Raw genomic sequence first — 17,013 nt, forward strand, 5'->3', positions numbered from 1 at the left:
ATTGACTCCACGCCATCAAAAGTCTCAGTCAGCCATGGCAGTGGAATGAAAGGCGGCCATTATTACTGATGATTAGTGCTGCTCCTTATCAAAATGTCAGTCAGGAGAAATGGGGTCTAAAGTTTTTCTTGGGGCAGAATTGTTGAGCTGTGCAACAAACATGCAACTAGTGGCATTACCTGTCAAGATGTCTGCAGAGCGAAAGGTCTCTGAAGGTCCACTAATGCTGGGCTTATACTGTTCCTATTGACAGGAAGGTTTATTATTCTCGTTTTGTCCCTTTTCAACCTTTGCACTAACCTGAGCTACTTAATTTGCGGTTTCAGCTTTTGGATATTGGTGAGTTTTTTCCCTGAACTTACGATTCTCCATATGTTTCTACACCAAAGGCATATTTTAAATTGCCGGGTCCAGTTTACCCGTGGTCTCTGTTCCCTATAAGACTTATTCCTGCACAATATCAACCTTCAGCTACTTTCTCTGGTAATTTCCACCCTTTATTTCTCTTACTCCCCTGATTCCGGCTGCACACAGTTTTTAAAAAAGAAGTATGATGTGAATCCTCTCTGTTCTTACCATCAATATTTAATGCAGCTCCCAGCCTGGAAACAGTGCGACAGACTGCTGCCGATTGGCCGCTGCGGAGAGAGAAGTGAAACTCTGAGCCAGTGAAAAGGCCCCATTCACCACTGTGTATTTAAGAACTGCAGAGGGGTTTAAACATTTTATTCCTTTTTTTGACATTTTCCTGACACGAGGAGCAATTTATTGCTACGACTCTTCTGTGGCAGAAGAAGGTGCTACAGTATATCTGAGAAATGTTGTTCCAACCAGAAGGACATATATAACCTTTCAGGAATCGGCATCCTGTAGTCCCAAGGGCCAGGGTGATATCTTCGGGCTGTATTTGTTATTCAGCTGCCGTTATTATTATGGTTGACACACAGCTGGAGAAAAACCAGCAGAATCTCGGCGGAGGAGAGGACCCGCTGGTGCCATTGTGTGTCAAGACCGAGAACCAGTTATCCACCTAGGCAAACGGCTCTGGTGGGAAGAAAAAATTGGCAACTTCTGTCTGCTTCTCTTGCCAGAATTAACTGCCCTGATTTCCATTCTTAGATGCTCCCTTTTTTTTAACTTTTTTTTCTTTTTTGTCAACTGAAGACAAGACAAAAAATATACGATTTAAGTTTGAGACGTATTCATGCACAGCCTCTTCTTGTGCTGCTATATTAATATTAAAAGACACCTCTGAGATAAGAAAACAGCACTTCAGAGGGGTTCTTTCAGCTGACAGTTTCACAACAGCTCACAAAGACAGTGAAAAATGTTTTTCATTAGCACATAGAGGACGAGCTGTGCTCTGCGTATAGCTGTCAGATAAATGCAAACACATGATCTGAGTTCCCCTCTAAATGTAACTCATCACTTTTGACTGTTACTCAGTCGCAGCCATGCTTGTTATTATAAACAGGACTGAATGTTACAAAAATAGAACGAATGTAACATTTTTTTAATTGTTATATATAATGTTATCAGCTATTGTTTGTCCGCAGGATTACGCAAATCAACTGGCTGGATACAACTTGGTGTAAGGCTGATGTGGTCTAAGACATTCAATTGTAGGGGCAGATCCCAGAATTAGCTTTCACTATCTTAACATTTTTTGTGAATTTCTAAAGATATGATGAAGAGAGCTTTATGAAAACATATTTTAAGGGAATTTTTTGTCATGAATTTATTCAAGAGTAACAATTGGAATGATTTTGACAGTTTCCTGAAAGTTTCTATTTCCACGATGTGTGTAGCTGATGCAATATCTGTACAAAGTGGCTAATCAGACCTGGCAGAGGTCTGTGCCCTCCGAATTCCTTCATGAAAATGACAAAATGTCCACGGTTCTTTACGTGTAAATATCTGCTCCTCTCCAGTTGTATAAATGTCTTCTTCGCTTAGTTAATTTCATATTTGGCAAAAAAAAACATGTTGCAGAGCAAAACCCCACCACAGTGCTTCCCCCTCAGTCCTGAAGGTTGTCTGACATTCACTGCTCCCACCTTTTGAATATTTATAACCAATTATTTTCAGTTTGGGGCTGCAGAGACTTGGTGTGAAGGAAGAGAATCACACCAGTTTTATTCTCATAAAGCCATTATGGGACTGAACCTCAGATAAATTTTTCCCAGCATCCTTCATGTCGATATAATTTGATGACAAATTACGTTGGTCAAAAACAAAGTGTACTTTGCCTTTCCTCATCTAATTAGCTGTCACCGAATTTTCTCAGCGTTTTTTTTTTCTCATGCTTGCTCAGCTGAATGTCCCACTCGGATGTGACCGACCCAGATGTCAGCTTTATTGGGATGACAGAGTGGAAAAGACAGTGAAAAAAAAACTTTGTGTGCTTCAGCATGACTCATGACGTTTTGGCCTGTGTCTGATCTCTTGGGAGAACAACAGCAGATCACATAATTATATATTTGAATGCGTTTCCAGCACCTAACAGATGCAGTTGTACGGAGCAAAAAGGCGGAGTAAACATGAATAGTTCACGTTCATAGTTCACCATTTAAATTCTGAACTAGTTCATAGTTCAGTTCATGTCATAGTTTTAAAGTGGAAAGTGAGAATGAAAGACTTAACTTAAAGAAACCCTTATCCATCACTACCCCTTGCCTTTACTGTCGGAATCTTTATCAGACAGTGTGTAAAAATAAAAGTGTGTGTATACCGAGAAGTGACGGACCAACTGGAGGTGATGCGAGTGTCGCTCCTGCTGTATATCCGAGAAATAGAGTGGCCGCATTCAAAGTAAAGAAACATCTCCTTCTCCTTATTCACGGAGCGGTCCGGACGGCTGGTTACCGGCCAGACAGCGAGCCAAGATAACCAGTGACAGGGGCTGCACCTGGTACAGGCGACATAGGAGACTGATTTCTCATGACGTGACACACGCAATTTAAAACAATACATTAACGTCTTAACCCCGGGGACGCACCGGAAGTAGAAGCGCTGTGAAAAGCGGTCCGTTTCCTTTCCTCACCCATGTTAAATACTTGGGCTGTTCGCACCGGGAAGAACCCGGAGGCTTCGCGGCCACACACACACACACATAATCTCCTGTGAAGACCAGCATCATTTACCCCTGAACCAGCGCGGAGAAATGATGATGATGATTTAATAATTTAATACAAAAATTAAATTAAATTAAATTTTGAAAAAAACTGCGCGCGCACATCCTGCGCAGAAGCCCACTGCGCACATGCTGTGCAGAAATGCGCGCAGTTTTTTTTTAATTAAATTTTTTCCCTTTTTTTATATTTAATTAAGTTCAATTTACAATGTTGGCGCCTAGGGCGCCAACATTACCAGGGCTGGCCCTGACCAGTGAGCTGAGCTCCCAACTATGGTTCAGAGCCGAGACACTGGCTAGAAAAGAAAACACTTGGAAAACGTTGCTTGATTGGTCTGCATATGTGTGCCAAGAGTGATGGATAACGTAGTGCAAAGTCTAGTTAGTTGGTTTAGGTTAGGCTACATCTCGGACATTTTACGGGCACTGAGCAACGACATGGTGAAAGCATTCGATTTAGACAGCGTCTCTCCTGAGGAGAAAGTATTGAAATGTCCTGAGGGCCAGTGAACAGGTAGGGGTGGGGCACGTGACAATTCTAGGCCAATGGCTGTAGGGTTTTGTGGGATGGCAGGCACTCATTGGCTGATGAGTTTGCATATCAAGGGTGAATTAGGACGGGGAGAGGAGAATACAGTGGTGGATGATAGGAGTGTCGGAGTTACGAACAAGAAGTGTGATGTGTTCGCTGGACTTTAATGAAGTTACACATAAAGAGAGAAGTTCCCTGTCGTCTGTACGCCAGGACGCTACAATATGAACGTGTTCAACGTTCAAATTAATTTATTGTCATTGAGTTGCGTTCAGTTCATCGTTCTCATAAAGGTGAACGCGTTCAATGAACACGTTCTTTTGCGTTCGTTCATGCACAACACTGGTGAACACCGATTGCGGCATCCACTCGCCCTCTCCTCTTCTCTCTCCTGCCTTCTTCTGGGCCTGTCAGTTTGTTTCCCCCCCTTGTTCAACTGACACAGTTCGGATGTCGTGTTTGTCGTGTGCTTTTATAAATATGTGTAACTGGTCATCTTTCCAGGCAAAACTCTTCTTTTTCAATAAATCTACATTACAATTTCGAAAAAATATAATCACCTCTCCCTCACAGCAGTGAAATGAAACCACCGTGTTTGCAGTAGCAAATGAGAGCAGTTAGAGAGTTGGCGGTGCACAGGCAATGTTTGTGCTTGAGGCCTCCACACTGCATTCCCATAGTCCCAGTGTTTAGTCAGGATAAAAATAGAGTTGCTCCGCCATCAGAAAGCAGTGCTACAGGGTATAGGTTCCAGTCGTTGCCTCGGTCCAGTCCAACCCACACCCTGTCCCCCATGACCCCTGAGTCCTTGGACTGGTGCACGAGGAGCCAAAGTGTCAGCAAAAGAGCTGATGTAAAAAACCTGACCGTTTTCTCTTGAGCATCTCTGCAGTGTGAGTCTAGCTTGAAGTGGTGTTTGCTCTTTGTACAACAAACTAACACAAAACTCCTGCATTATTTATTCTACATTCCCCCCTAATGCGACGCCAATTCCTTTAAAAGAATAGAATCAGATGCGCTGTACTGATGTGTTTCTCGATTTCAGCTGCAGCACAGAGGTTTTCAGGATTAGAGCACAAGGCTGTGCTCTTTTTATCTTCACAGCTCAGGCCCAGGTAGTTTCCTGCATGTATATGAATGATGCAAGGAGATCAAATAGCAATATTAATGACAAGAAGCGGTTAGTGTGTGTAGAGCGGGGTCTGCAGGGGATACAGTCCTGTTCTGCCCTGATACACTCCTGACTGACAGCCTGCTCACGTCTACTGACAATTGTACTGTTTTTGCGTGGGCACAAATTAAAAGCAAACAAAGGAGACAAACTGCGGGGGCATTGGAGGATGTGATGGCCTGAAGGGAAGGTGTGCTTCAGCTGGGAATGTGCCATGTTTGAGTCTCTCTGGATCAGCAGATGTAAACTCATTGTGCTGAAAGATCAGCCCTCGCAGCACATTTGATTTGGCCGGTTTTTATATTCAGTACTGATTGTCTTTTTACATAAAACATGGAAACTCATTCAAATCTGTTTTGAACGATTACAGTTTTATTACAGAGGAAACTGTAACAACCACCAGCAGGCCACAACAGATTTTTATGAGGAAAAGTCTTACATATATTGATGCTGCATTCTGGCCTAGTGGCTCGGACAAATTGGATGTGAGCCTAAAGTGGCCCACATGTAGAATATCTCATGTGGGCCTGAATATCCCAAAACAAATGTGGCCTCTTTTGGCAAACGTTGGAATGGCAGCTGAAGATCGCCCAGGTGTCGTCAGTCAACGCGTGCATGGGCCGGATATAAGCATGGAAATGTGGGCCAAATCTGGGCCCACACTATTTTGATTTCGGGAGTTTGAGATGCATTCTCTCCTTTTCGAGGGGGTTCTTAACTTTTACAACAAATTAAAACAGCACAAGGGAGGTTAACTTGGAAACGACAGCAGACACAACGCAAATGACAATAAGGCACAAAGGTTGCAATCTCATATTTTAGATAGAATCAAAAGACATTAATCAATAATAACTGAGGAATGAAGCAAATATGAGACATTTTGGAACGGGGTCATTAACATCATAACCGAAAACATAAGGAATTTGATTTAAGATGAGAAAAGAAAGATATTTCAGAAGAAGTCTAAATGATGACAGACAATAGATATTTAAAGATAAGCTATTTGATATTATTATTTAATACAAAGGTGACAATAAAGAGGCTCTGATCAGAGTTAATTAGGCAATACACAATAAGGAAAGTTACAAATTAAAGCACTTGAATCTGCAGTGTGTTCTATTTAGCAGCAGTTTTCATATAAAGCACGCTCTGTGGTCTGAGTACAGTGTGATCTGGTTAAACCACATTATGCAAATGAACAGACCCGGCTGCCATTAGGTGCTGATTCTGAATACAATCATATATGTACAACATCAAACCGGCAGACTTTCTCAACAGTTATTACCAATTAGTGTGCGCCCGCAGATACGTGTGTTCTCACAATGTGCAGCCAATAAATACTTCTGCCGGGAGCGGCTCCTCTTTCTGTTGAGGAGGAGCCTCATCGTTCTTCAGGCAGTTTAACTTGACAACGCGGTCGGCTCGGCAGCTCTGCGGTGAGCGATGTCTGCACGTCAGAGGTATAATTATACTTCTGTTCATTAAGAATACAGCAGGTGAATAAAATTTAAAAAAAGAACTGCTAAGGATATTTCTTTTTTGTTCTTTTAAAGTTGTGAGGCGAGGGGCAAGCTTACTAAACATACCCAGATAGATTTACTTTTTCCTTTACCTATAAATATACAATATACTCTATGGTACTGGGATGAAGGCAGCGGATAGGAATTCAATAAACACAGACTGCTCAGGAAAAATAAAAAAATAGTGTAGAGGGTTTCTTCCTTCTTGGTTATTGCTGTTTCTTTGTGCGACAGTCTAGGGTATCTACAGTACATACTCTGAAAATGTAATTTATTTATCTCATGTTCGAATAAAAAAACGTAATAAACAAGTGGCATCGTCCTTTCTTCTTTAATAAGTGCCACATATGAGTATGATGTGCAAATCATTGCCATCTATGCTCAGATAAGAAAATTGGAAGCCTCTTGTTCACCAACTGCAATTACTGCCCTTCTGTGAAGAAGATGTGCTTGACATACTCCTCCAGCTCATATTCAAAGGCTGGATGAATGAGAAAAAATTGTATTATACGTGTATTCGAGTACCAACAATTTGATTCTTTCTTTTTCTTTTTTAAAGCTACATAAGATCTCGGAGATAATCACATTCATTTCCATTAATTCTGCTCTTCTTTCCAGTTCACTGAAGTGTTTTCTGTTTGCACGAAAGCCTGAAGACCATCCACAGCTCTCACCCTCGCCTGTATTCATTTAAATAACACTCTTATCGTGAATATGTTGATTCAGAAGAGACTTAAGACTCCACCATATGGATGCAGTAGACCGTTGCATTAGGAATAAGCTTCACTCAAGTGTTTGTACTTTTAATACTTAACATATAAATTCAAAATCATGTACTTACTAAACTATAGTCAAGTAGAAAAAGTTGATGTTTGACTTGAATACATATATGTCTATTAGACTGTACTTTTACCTCAGAAAAATGTTTGATACTACCAACATTGTGTTTTGGTAGGGAGCTTCTGCACTGTAGTAGCTATGGATGAAATAAGAAGTCAAACAAAGTAGTTATAAACCAACACTTTATTCAAGACACACTGAAATTGGACAGTTTATGAATTCACCTCTTTACAGAAATCCTCAGGTACATTCCTGTATAATATCTGTACCGTGACACTCAACTATTCCAAATTACATGTCAGTTTTGTCAGCACAAACACATAATGTCAGCATATACTTCTAATTGTTATCCTGGACACAATGTTCACTCCCTAAAAAAAGAACTACGCTACCTGAAAGCTCGCAGCAACTACATGATGACAAACTGCCAAACACGGAGACAGAAGCTGAAGGGGTTAAAAGCATTGACATCTACAATGTGTCTACAGAAACATCGTATAAATGAGAGAAGCCCAGACTCTTTTAAAGTTATTCCCTTTTTCTCGGTAGACAATATGAACGGCGTCACCGCTTCACAGTTTACATGAAGGCCCAGACTGGTGTCAAGAAACAAGACGATCCCACTGATCTATAAAATACATTATCACAGATGAGTGACATAGTCAGAAGCTCATATTTGCAGCTGCAGCTCACCTGTACACGCACGGTTTCATATATAAACACGTTATCACTAAACTAACAAGAGCCAGCGGAGCAGCAAGAGGTAATGCTGCACTCTGGTCAGGCCTAGAATCTCCACGTAGCAAAAAAAACGGCATCAAGAAACACTACATTCAAGACTTTTTATAAAACACTGCGACTGTGTGTCGATGTAGCGATGCAGCAATGAGAGAGATGAGGTCAGCAAATCGGCAGGAAACAGACACATTGTTAAAACGGATAACAAATGCATGTCGGGGATGGATAATGCTACTAAACTAGTACCTTTTGCCTCCCGCTGAACATACTTTTAAAAAAGACACAGGAGTTCAATGTCCCTGTCATAAAAACAAGTGTAACTGGATATCCACCAATTATGGAATAATCAGAAATAGGGAGATAACTCTTGCTGCTTCAATTTACAGTTTCAAGTTCCCACTAATGTGCTGATTTTTAAGTACATAATTACCTTCATAAATCGTTAACAAAGTTTTGTAAACCTTCCTCGTCCCATATCTTAAAATATACATTTGGACATTTAAATGACGTAAATACAGTAAAATAGTTTCTGTTCAGTGTCTTGCTCTTTTCTTTGAAAGAGAAATCACAAAGCCTTTTACAGATCATCTACAACAGAGGTAAAATCATCTTTTTCCATTAAAAATATCTCTTTAGGACCGTGTCCCATTCCTTTTAGAGAAATCCAAGTAAATCGTATTAATTTTTTCTCCTGAACCGCTGCCTGGTTCAAGTGCATGTGCAAACTGTGCACTGTTTATTGACAGTAAAATACAATGGGCCAGCCAGCACTCTGTGGTTCCCTTTTTAAAAATGGGTTACAACCTCCCTTCCCTTTTTGTATCCTCACATTCCAGCAGACATTAAACCTTTCAGACAAATCAATAAATTATAGTGCTTGTCGCCACACTTTGAAATAGCACTGCAACGTGTGGAAAAAAACATAGACGCAGACAAATATTTGCCCCATCACAATGAAATGTGACGACGTGGAGTGCAACAGTTAACAAACCTTTAAAGATGAGCCAAAGTATCTTACAGAACACACGACTGCAAAGCTCCGCTCTGTTCTTTCAGATGCTTCTGTTCAGGATCGGCTGCAGCCTTTGTTTTAGTCAACAATGGAAGCCACATTACGCCATGGAGCATCGGGCCCCTGACACTCTCAAATTCTCTTAAATATCGACAGGAGCCAAATGAAAAGAAAACAATTGGGGTCTTTCAGAGATTCTCCACCAACAAACTCGGACAGAAAACGCAACATGGTAGATTAAAAGCTTTCATGTCAAAGTTTCACCGTAAAAAACTATTTAAAAAAATCTCATGTCAGTCAATGTATCTACTGGTTTTATGTTGTGTTTGCACTTTGGCTCATCTTTAGGTGTGCTCCTTCAAGATGCCATTATATTCTTCACCTCTTTAACCTGATAATGTACAGTCCACGTTAAGTCACCATAACATACACACACATTTATGTACTCGTTTCATGACGGACTGCAGATAATTGTCCTATCATTCATCTAGATTTAAAAGACCAATTACTTTCTAAAATGTCCCTAGATATGCAATAAATAATCAAGCTCATAAAAGCGCTTAGCTCCTGTGAGTCATAAATACAGCAGAAGGTGAGTCTTCAATTGTTTGCCTTCAGAGTAACTGTTAAATATTGTTTTATCTCTAATGTACTTAAATTCGGGTTTCTGCTGCATAGCGCTTTATCGTCAGTATTGTGGTAAAAGGAGATTGTTTCCTTATTGTGAATCATCATGAGCTAGTTTCACGGCTAAAATTTGCAGGGCTGAGCTTTGCAGAATGTCTACAGCTGAGACCTATGATCTACTGATTCTATCTAGTTTTGCGAACGTCACTCCAACTTGTTTTAATCTAATACTTCCATAGATGTTTGCTCTGTCTTTACTGAATCATGGGATCGTCGTTGGGAGAGACCAGAGTGGGGACGCTCACAAACGGCTGGTTTTTGCCTTCGAAGTGGACCGCGGCTCGGTCGGACACTGTGGTGAAGGAAAGGTGGTCGTGCTCCAAAATGGCGAGGCGGTCCTGCGGCTTCTCCTTCTTCAGGTAGAAGATCTTCCTCAGCTGCTTCAGCTGCTGCAGCTCGCAGAAGGTCTCCAGCACCACCAGCATGACGATCAGACCCAGGATCAGGTACACTGACGAGACAAAAACGCACAGGGAATGAGAGAAATACCACAAAAGATGATTAAGTAGCTGCAGAGAATAGCATTTTTAACAGTTTGCCATTACTCTGACAATAAATCCCATTTATACATTTTTTTTCTCTGTAGCTCTGTTGTTTACGTGCACTGACACAAGAGGGCAGTGGCTAGCTAACTATCTTAACATGAACAGTGCGTGTGCTTGAATGAATGGTCACACAGAGGAAACATTTCAGATGAAAGTGAATTCCACTTGTCTTTGTCTTCTAAGCCATAATACAGCTTCTCTATTACCATTTATACAAATCGTGAGGTTGTACAGCACCTTCGGGGACATGCAGAGTCTTAAAACAGGTTTTAATAGATCCCTTATTTGTTTAAAGAGAAAACAGGGGAAATCACATAAGCAATGAGTGCTTATTACCTAAATCCACACCTCAGCAAATGGCACAGTTTTTGCATATGACAGTGGTGCCACTACCGGTATGAACATGCAGTTTTTCACAGAGAAGGTTATTCAAAAGTGCCTGTCATTTTGTACAAAACACATTCTGTCCCAGCCGCCTCTCCCACCACAGACCGACGCATTGTGCCACAGGAATGACGTGTCTGTGACTTGTGTGGACAACACGCCCACATCACACATGCAGTTGCAGTTTGCTGGCGTAATGCTCCACGTTCTGTGGGTTTGTTTTTAATTCAAGTCCCCATTAGCCCGGCGGCTGACATAGGTTGTGCAGGTCACCCAGAAAACAGAGTAATCGGTGTCTGTCTGCTGCGCTTTAGGCCGTGGCCCAGTTTGTATCTTGCACTGTGCAGATACCGTTGTTTTATCTTACTGGGTAATGTGGCTTTAAAAACCTGCAGGACAGTTCTGGACTGTGGCTTCGTCAGCAGAAAACATCAGACTTACATCCACAGGGTAGAACAATCCCAGCTCATGACACTTAAGCATTTCTAGAGGTTTTTGATTATTTATAATGTATTGATCAGTTTGAAGGAGCGGTGTTGAATTTTTAGTTATTGGGTTGTGTGTTTTGTAACAGCAGCCTATTTTAAAATCAAACTACTTGTATATCTTTCAGGGCATGATTTATGAAACTGCATCCTTCATTGCCTCTCTAACACCAAAGTCTTTTGTTTTCAGTCAAGCTGAGTTAAGACTACTATACTAACATGTATATTACAAGCTAGATCTGAAAAAGGAGAATGGTTCTAAATCAGGGTTGGGTTAAATAATGTCCAACAGGTTGAAGCCTAAATAAGATCAGGCCTTTGCAGTAGTTGACCCTTTACTGTGGAGGAGTCTGCCCTTTCACATCAGGCCCTCACTAACTCTAGACTCTACTTAAACTCACCAGAAAACCCATTCTTAATCTCTGGCTTTTAAGACTCCTATTTATGTGTTTTTCTTATTTAACTTTTTTATTCAACGTCTGATTGTTGTCTTCTTGCCTTTTGTTTAGTAAATCGATTCGGCTTGACTTGATCAGTGTAAGTAATAAGGAAAATAAAATTAGTTTTATACTATATTGCATGTGGCATGACACATTATTTAACCTGATCTAACCACACCCAGCTGCTTATGTCACAACATAGGTCAAAGTTCACCATTGTAGAGCCTGCTAGACATAATATCCTCACATCAGCCACTCATTTCAACATTAAAGTCTGAGAATTTAAAAGGTTTCAATGCTGTATTGCTTTATAGCTCAATAAGAAAGAAAGTGCTGCTCTACCATAGCAAACCAATGGAGCATTAACATCCTCTTTGAAAGAGGAAGTATCAGATTTTATGACAGGTGTGGAACTGATTTGAAACACAAACTAAGATTATCACTTCCTTGTTCCCCTCTTCAAATCCATTGTCCAATCCGTTGTTTAGTACAATTGCAGATACCTCAATAAGGATGCAAATAAACCTTACAGCTGCTGCCACCTAGCTGTGGAAATGCAAAGACTCATTAGGACTTACCAGTGATGCCCACTTTATAGAGCTCCCTGAACCTTTGATTAGAAGCCTCTCCTGGTACGTAGTCTCCCAGGCCGATGGTGCTCAGCGAAATGAAGCAGAAGTAGAAGGACTCCAGGAAGTTCCAGTTCTCCTCCAGCGCCGAAAAGATGGCGGCGGGGATGAGGAAGAAGCAAGAGACGGCCAGCGTTGCGAGCAGGGTAGCATGAACAATGGCCACCAGTGGCTTTGACAGGCCCCAGCGCGTGTGGATGTATGTGATCGGCCTCCGCGTGCTGAACACCATGATCCTTTGCACCACGGCGGTGAGGAAGAGGAGGGTGAAGGGGATGCCAATTATTGAGTAGATGATGCAGAAGGCCTTCCCGCCATCCGACAGAGGCGCCGTGTGACCATATCCTGTACAGAAACAAAAGTCTTATTAGAGCACATGTCTAGATATAAATATAGACAATGCATCTCCACTTCCTTCAACTAGTCTGTGCAGTAGTGATCGTGGAATGGAGCAGCGCTATCAAGATGCCGACCAATAAATGGCAGATATCCTCTTTGATACAAATGTATTTTACTTGTATTTTGACTTTTCAGTTTAGTCCATGTCCCATCCACTAACGTTCTAAACTATTTGATAAAGTATATTTTAGCTCCGATCTTACAGACTGTATGAATCATTCCATAGTGTCCTATTTAGTTTAACAGTTTTCTCTACTGTAACACTTCTATTCGTATATTTTTGTTCTAGAATATGCTCTTATCTAGCGCTGTAAAAATATTGAGTTCATATCATTGTTACCATATATTTAAAGTGATGCCCTGAAACAGACAAAAGGAACAGACACCTCCATTTAAAGTCACCGAAACAAGCTACAGGCTAAGATCCAGCAGATGCAGGTGAAGGACAATCACTGAGATCAGTCGAGACGTTATGTCATGCTGATGACAAAAGCCTGACGTGTGCTCATGAAGTGAACCTCACATCAGTGTCAAAAATACCACCGCTCACCGACATACGTGTGCAAATGAGGAAATGACTTTAGGTTTCTCTTGCAAAAAAAGGTGTCACTAAAAATACCAAACAAGTTCAGCTTCTACTTCTCAACACAGCTAAATCTGTGGGGAATAAAATGAACGCATGACTGTAAACTGGGTCCTGCCCCTTTTTGGCCTCTGGTGAGAATTAGAGTTAAAGCCATTGTGGTGTCTGGTAATATGTGTTGAAACAATAGTGTTATTAAATATCCGACAATAATAGTTAGAGATTAGAAGAGGCTCTATTTGATCTGGATGTCTGTCAAGTTTCTGTTTATCCACCATCAATGAAATCTTGATGAGACTTTAACAAGCAGCCTGACAGCTTTAAGGCTTTAAGGTGTATCTGCACAATCACGTATGTTGAAACCTCTCAGATAAGTGCTGCCATGAGGTCGGACTTAAGTTCTATAGGTATCAAGGCTAAGGTCCCACCCTTTTGCAACGCTAGATAACTCTGTGCGGAGTCAGGCATAACTGTCTAGATGTCCACAGACCAAATATGAATTAGAACTTATTGGTGGGGAGACGGTGATCCAAGGTTTATGTGCTCTATAGGCCTGCTTACCTGCTTCTGTCTGGAATATAGAAATGTATACACTACAAGAGGCCTGTTTACAGATAATAACTGAGTTGGCGTGTAAAGCTGTGTTTAGACTACTCAATGAGGTGGAAAAACCTATAGGTTTTGTGAGCGAATTACCGTAAGACAAAGGGTAAATGCCCCTAAGCTTAACAATGATAGTAGAGCTTGACACATATTGAGTGACTTGGCCCATATGAGCCCTTCACACAAACTTTCATTTCATAGAATAAACAATGTATGTTTATGTTGACATTCTGTTCAACAAATCAAATTTTTGTTTTTCTTTTATTTATAATGATCTCTTTTATAGTAAAGCTTGAGATTAAAAAGTTGAATATCAAGCCATAGTTACACTTCCTTGTCATAAGGGTTTGATCTGAGGAAGCATTACCCATTGTGTATATATGTTATAGCTGATAAGGCCTGGGCAATAAAATGGTATCAGTGATTATCACAATATATATTTCATTATTAGCAATTTAATGTGTATATATATATATCAACATAATGGTTATTCATTGTGTAAGCACATAGAGTTGGTATAACTCATAACTGATAGATGATTGTAAGTTTCTGCTCATACAGAAATTATATGAACATTTAATCTTATATAATTTTTTTCCGTGCTGCCCAGAAATACAGCGGATATATCGTTATAGGAGTTTTTTGACTCAGTAATATCGGCATCAGCCCCTAGGAATCTATATCGGTCCGGCTCTAGTCAAGCAATTTGTGAATGTAAATACAAGACGTAGCTTTGCTTCAAAGGATAACATGCCACTAAACTTGACTTCTGTGTTTATCTGAGGATGAAGCTCCAACCAGCTTCATGAACTGAAATCGTTGTCTAGGTTGTGAATATTATGTAGGAAATAACATGTAACATGACCTTTGTGAAATATGGTGAATCCACCCTGCATCTGTCACATACTGGGGACACGGGTTTTGTTTCCACTACGCGCTGGTGACGCTCCGGAGGCCTCCTTACATTCGAGTGGCCTGGGGGTGGCCCTGTCAGGCTGCAAGACCCCATGTTTAGCTTTAAACAATGAAATGTTGACAGATGAAAACACAGGATCCCACCTCTTACCCTCTTACCTGTGGTGGACAGCACGGTGCTGGCGAAGAACAGCGCGGAGGTGAAGTCCCAGTTCCAGTTGTCCGAGGCATTGTTGAGGATGGAGACCCCGTAATTGCTCGCTTCCAGGGCTCTCTGCAGGAAGCGCTCCAGCCGCTCCTCGGAGAGGCAGTCGTTCTCCCGGAGGAACTGCTTCTTCAGGGCGCGCAGCTCCTGCCGCAGCAGGTCCTCGGAGGGCAGCTCCACCGACGAGAAGACGACGGCGCCGAACACCAGGTAGAGCACATAGCCGAGGACCAGGGAGGCAAAGTACCATGTCGATTTGTGGCTCTGGATCAGACGCACGCAGGAATTGCTGGTGAAAGACTGAAGCATTTTCTCCCCCAAGAGGTGTGTCGCCTGGCCGCGTCCCGGGTGCAAGTGGATCTACGGATGGAATAAGGTTTTAGTTCGGTTTTGACAGACGGAGAGAGATGTTGTTGGAGACAAAGATCCTCCGAAGACTCCCCACCCTCCGCGCAACCTGCTGTGGCTTCTGACGAGTTCAAGTGCAGTCGGAAAAGTCACAGCCTGGGGACAAAAGAGGGAAGCGTTAGCAGAGTCCTGCCCAGTCGGTTACACCATACGCTGTATCTACAGAGGTTTACATAATACACTGTATATAAAGACGTTAAAACATACAACGGACTCTATTAGGTGTGTTTTGTGCAAGCATATATATAAAATATATTTAAAAAAAGTGATAGGCTACAGTATAATACAAAAAAAAACATGATTAACACTAAAAAAATGCATAAATGAACCTTTTACCAGGTCATTAATCTGTCACCATTACTGCCTATGTGTATCTTCATTTGATTTTATGTTTCTTAAAAGTCTAGTCTTGTCTTTTAAGAGGAACTTTTACAATGTTTTCAATATTTTTTTTTAAATACACTTACATCTGCTGTACCATAATTTTGCAGGCTGTTAGTTTTAATGCACAACTTTGTATAGCTTCAGTTATTTATATTAAAATCTGTAAATAATGTATATTTGGCTTTAATACTCTGACTCAGTTACGTGTGTCTCTCAACTACTTAATACCTCAAATATTTGTGTTGTCAATATATCCTTTGGCACATACTTCTTTACAGTGACAGATGTGTAGTAGTTCTGGTGGCTAGACTCTCGTCTCAATGCAGTGAACTTATTCTTGACAAATTTATACTTTGTATTATTCCTTTGATCTTGTGTTTGACTGTTTTGTGTGCTGCTGGATGCACAATAAAGTATCTATCTAAATGAGTTATAAACAATTATTTGCAATTGACATATGTTCAGTGTGACCGTTATTGGCCAGTAAGTGTCATGACAGTGTTATGACTGGAAAAGCTGATTCTCTACTTAAAGCACTGATATATGTCTACTCATAAGTATTGACTATATCTCATGAACAAATAAAAACAATTCTCCTCTCTAACAGTTGTTATTTCTGTATGTGTGCTTTCTTACTATTGTGATCGTCTGCTTAAGATCACTTATTGCTTTGGATAAAAGCGTCAGCTAAATTATATGTAATGTAATGCTTGCCCACAAAATCAATTTTTTTATTTCCAAAGCACCTGTTAACTTATTTTTGAAAGGAGCCATACAACTATAAATAAACATTACTAAAACCCATTTTCGGTTTCATTCATTTAAAAAGTACCACTGACTTTTTTTATCTTTCGGTTTTCAGTAGGGGGAAAAACTCAAGTTTCAGGTTCCGGGATCGATAGTTCTCCTATTTCCGAGCTTTACATGAAGGCAGCAAGTGATGTGGCGGCGACAGAGGCCCGATGACGTCAGAGCATGCTCTTCCTCTCCTCCCAGGTTCAGAGTGTTTTGCTTTCTATTAGTTTCCGCTTAAACACGTCACACGTCAGCGGGTCGTTGTCACCTTTTGACTGGTTACTAAACAATGTGAAGAGGAGGCCACAACGCCCCGATACACAGGACGATTACACATCATGGAGGCTACAGGGAGAACTGGTCTTTCCACAAGGCTGCACATGACGCCTAAATATATACTTTTACATAACTATGTCTACCTCTGTGAATATTGTTACTGTACTGGTGGCAAAAGTCACTACAAATTAAGTAGAATACATTTTGATGTGATATTATTATATTGTTTTTAGTTTGTGTTCAAACGATACTGGTTGCTTTCTTTACAAATGTTGGTATGAATTGTGTCCATACTTCTGTCGGTATTTTTACTGTACTCGTGGCAGTCA

General features: G+C 40.9%; 1 protein-coding gene across 1 annotated transcript; it reads right to left on the minus strand.

Moving 5' to 3' along the window:
- Positions 1-7,361: 7,361 nt before the first annotated feature.
- kcnk1b (potassium channel, subfamily K, member 1b) lies at positions 7,362-15,313 on the minus strand. Its single transcript, XM_062401624.1, has 3 exons — positions 14,776-15,313; positions 12,066-12,461; positions 7,362-10,084 (listed from the first exon to the last, which is right to left on the minus strand). The coding sequence occupies exons 1-3, from the start codon at positions 15,128-15,130 to the stop codon at positions 9,828-9,830; spliced, it is 1,008 nt and encodes a 335-aa protein (XP_062257608.1). The 5' UTR covers positions 15,131-15,313; the 3' UTR covers positions 7,362-9,827.
- Positions 15,314-17,013: the final 1,700 nt, after the last annotated feature.

Source organism: Platichthys flesus, chromosome 12 (assembly GCF_949316205.1).
Source record: "Platichthys flesus chromosome 12, fPlaFle2.1, whole genome shotgun sequence".
NCBI classification, from domain to species: domain Eukaryota; kingdom Metazoa; phylum Chordata; class Actinopteri; order Pleuronectiformes; family Pleuronectidae; genus Platichthys; species Platichthys flesus.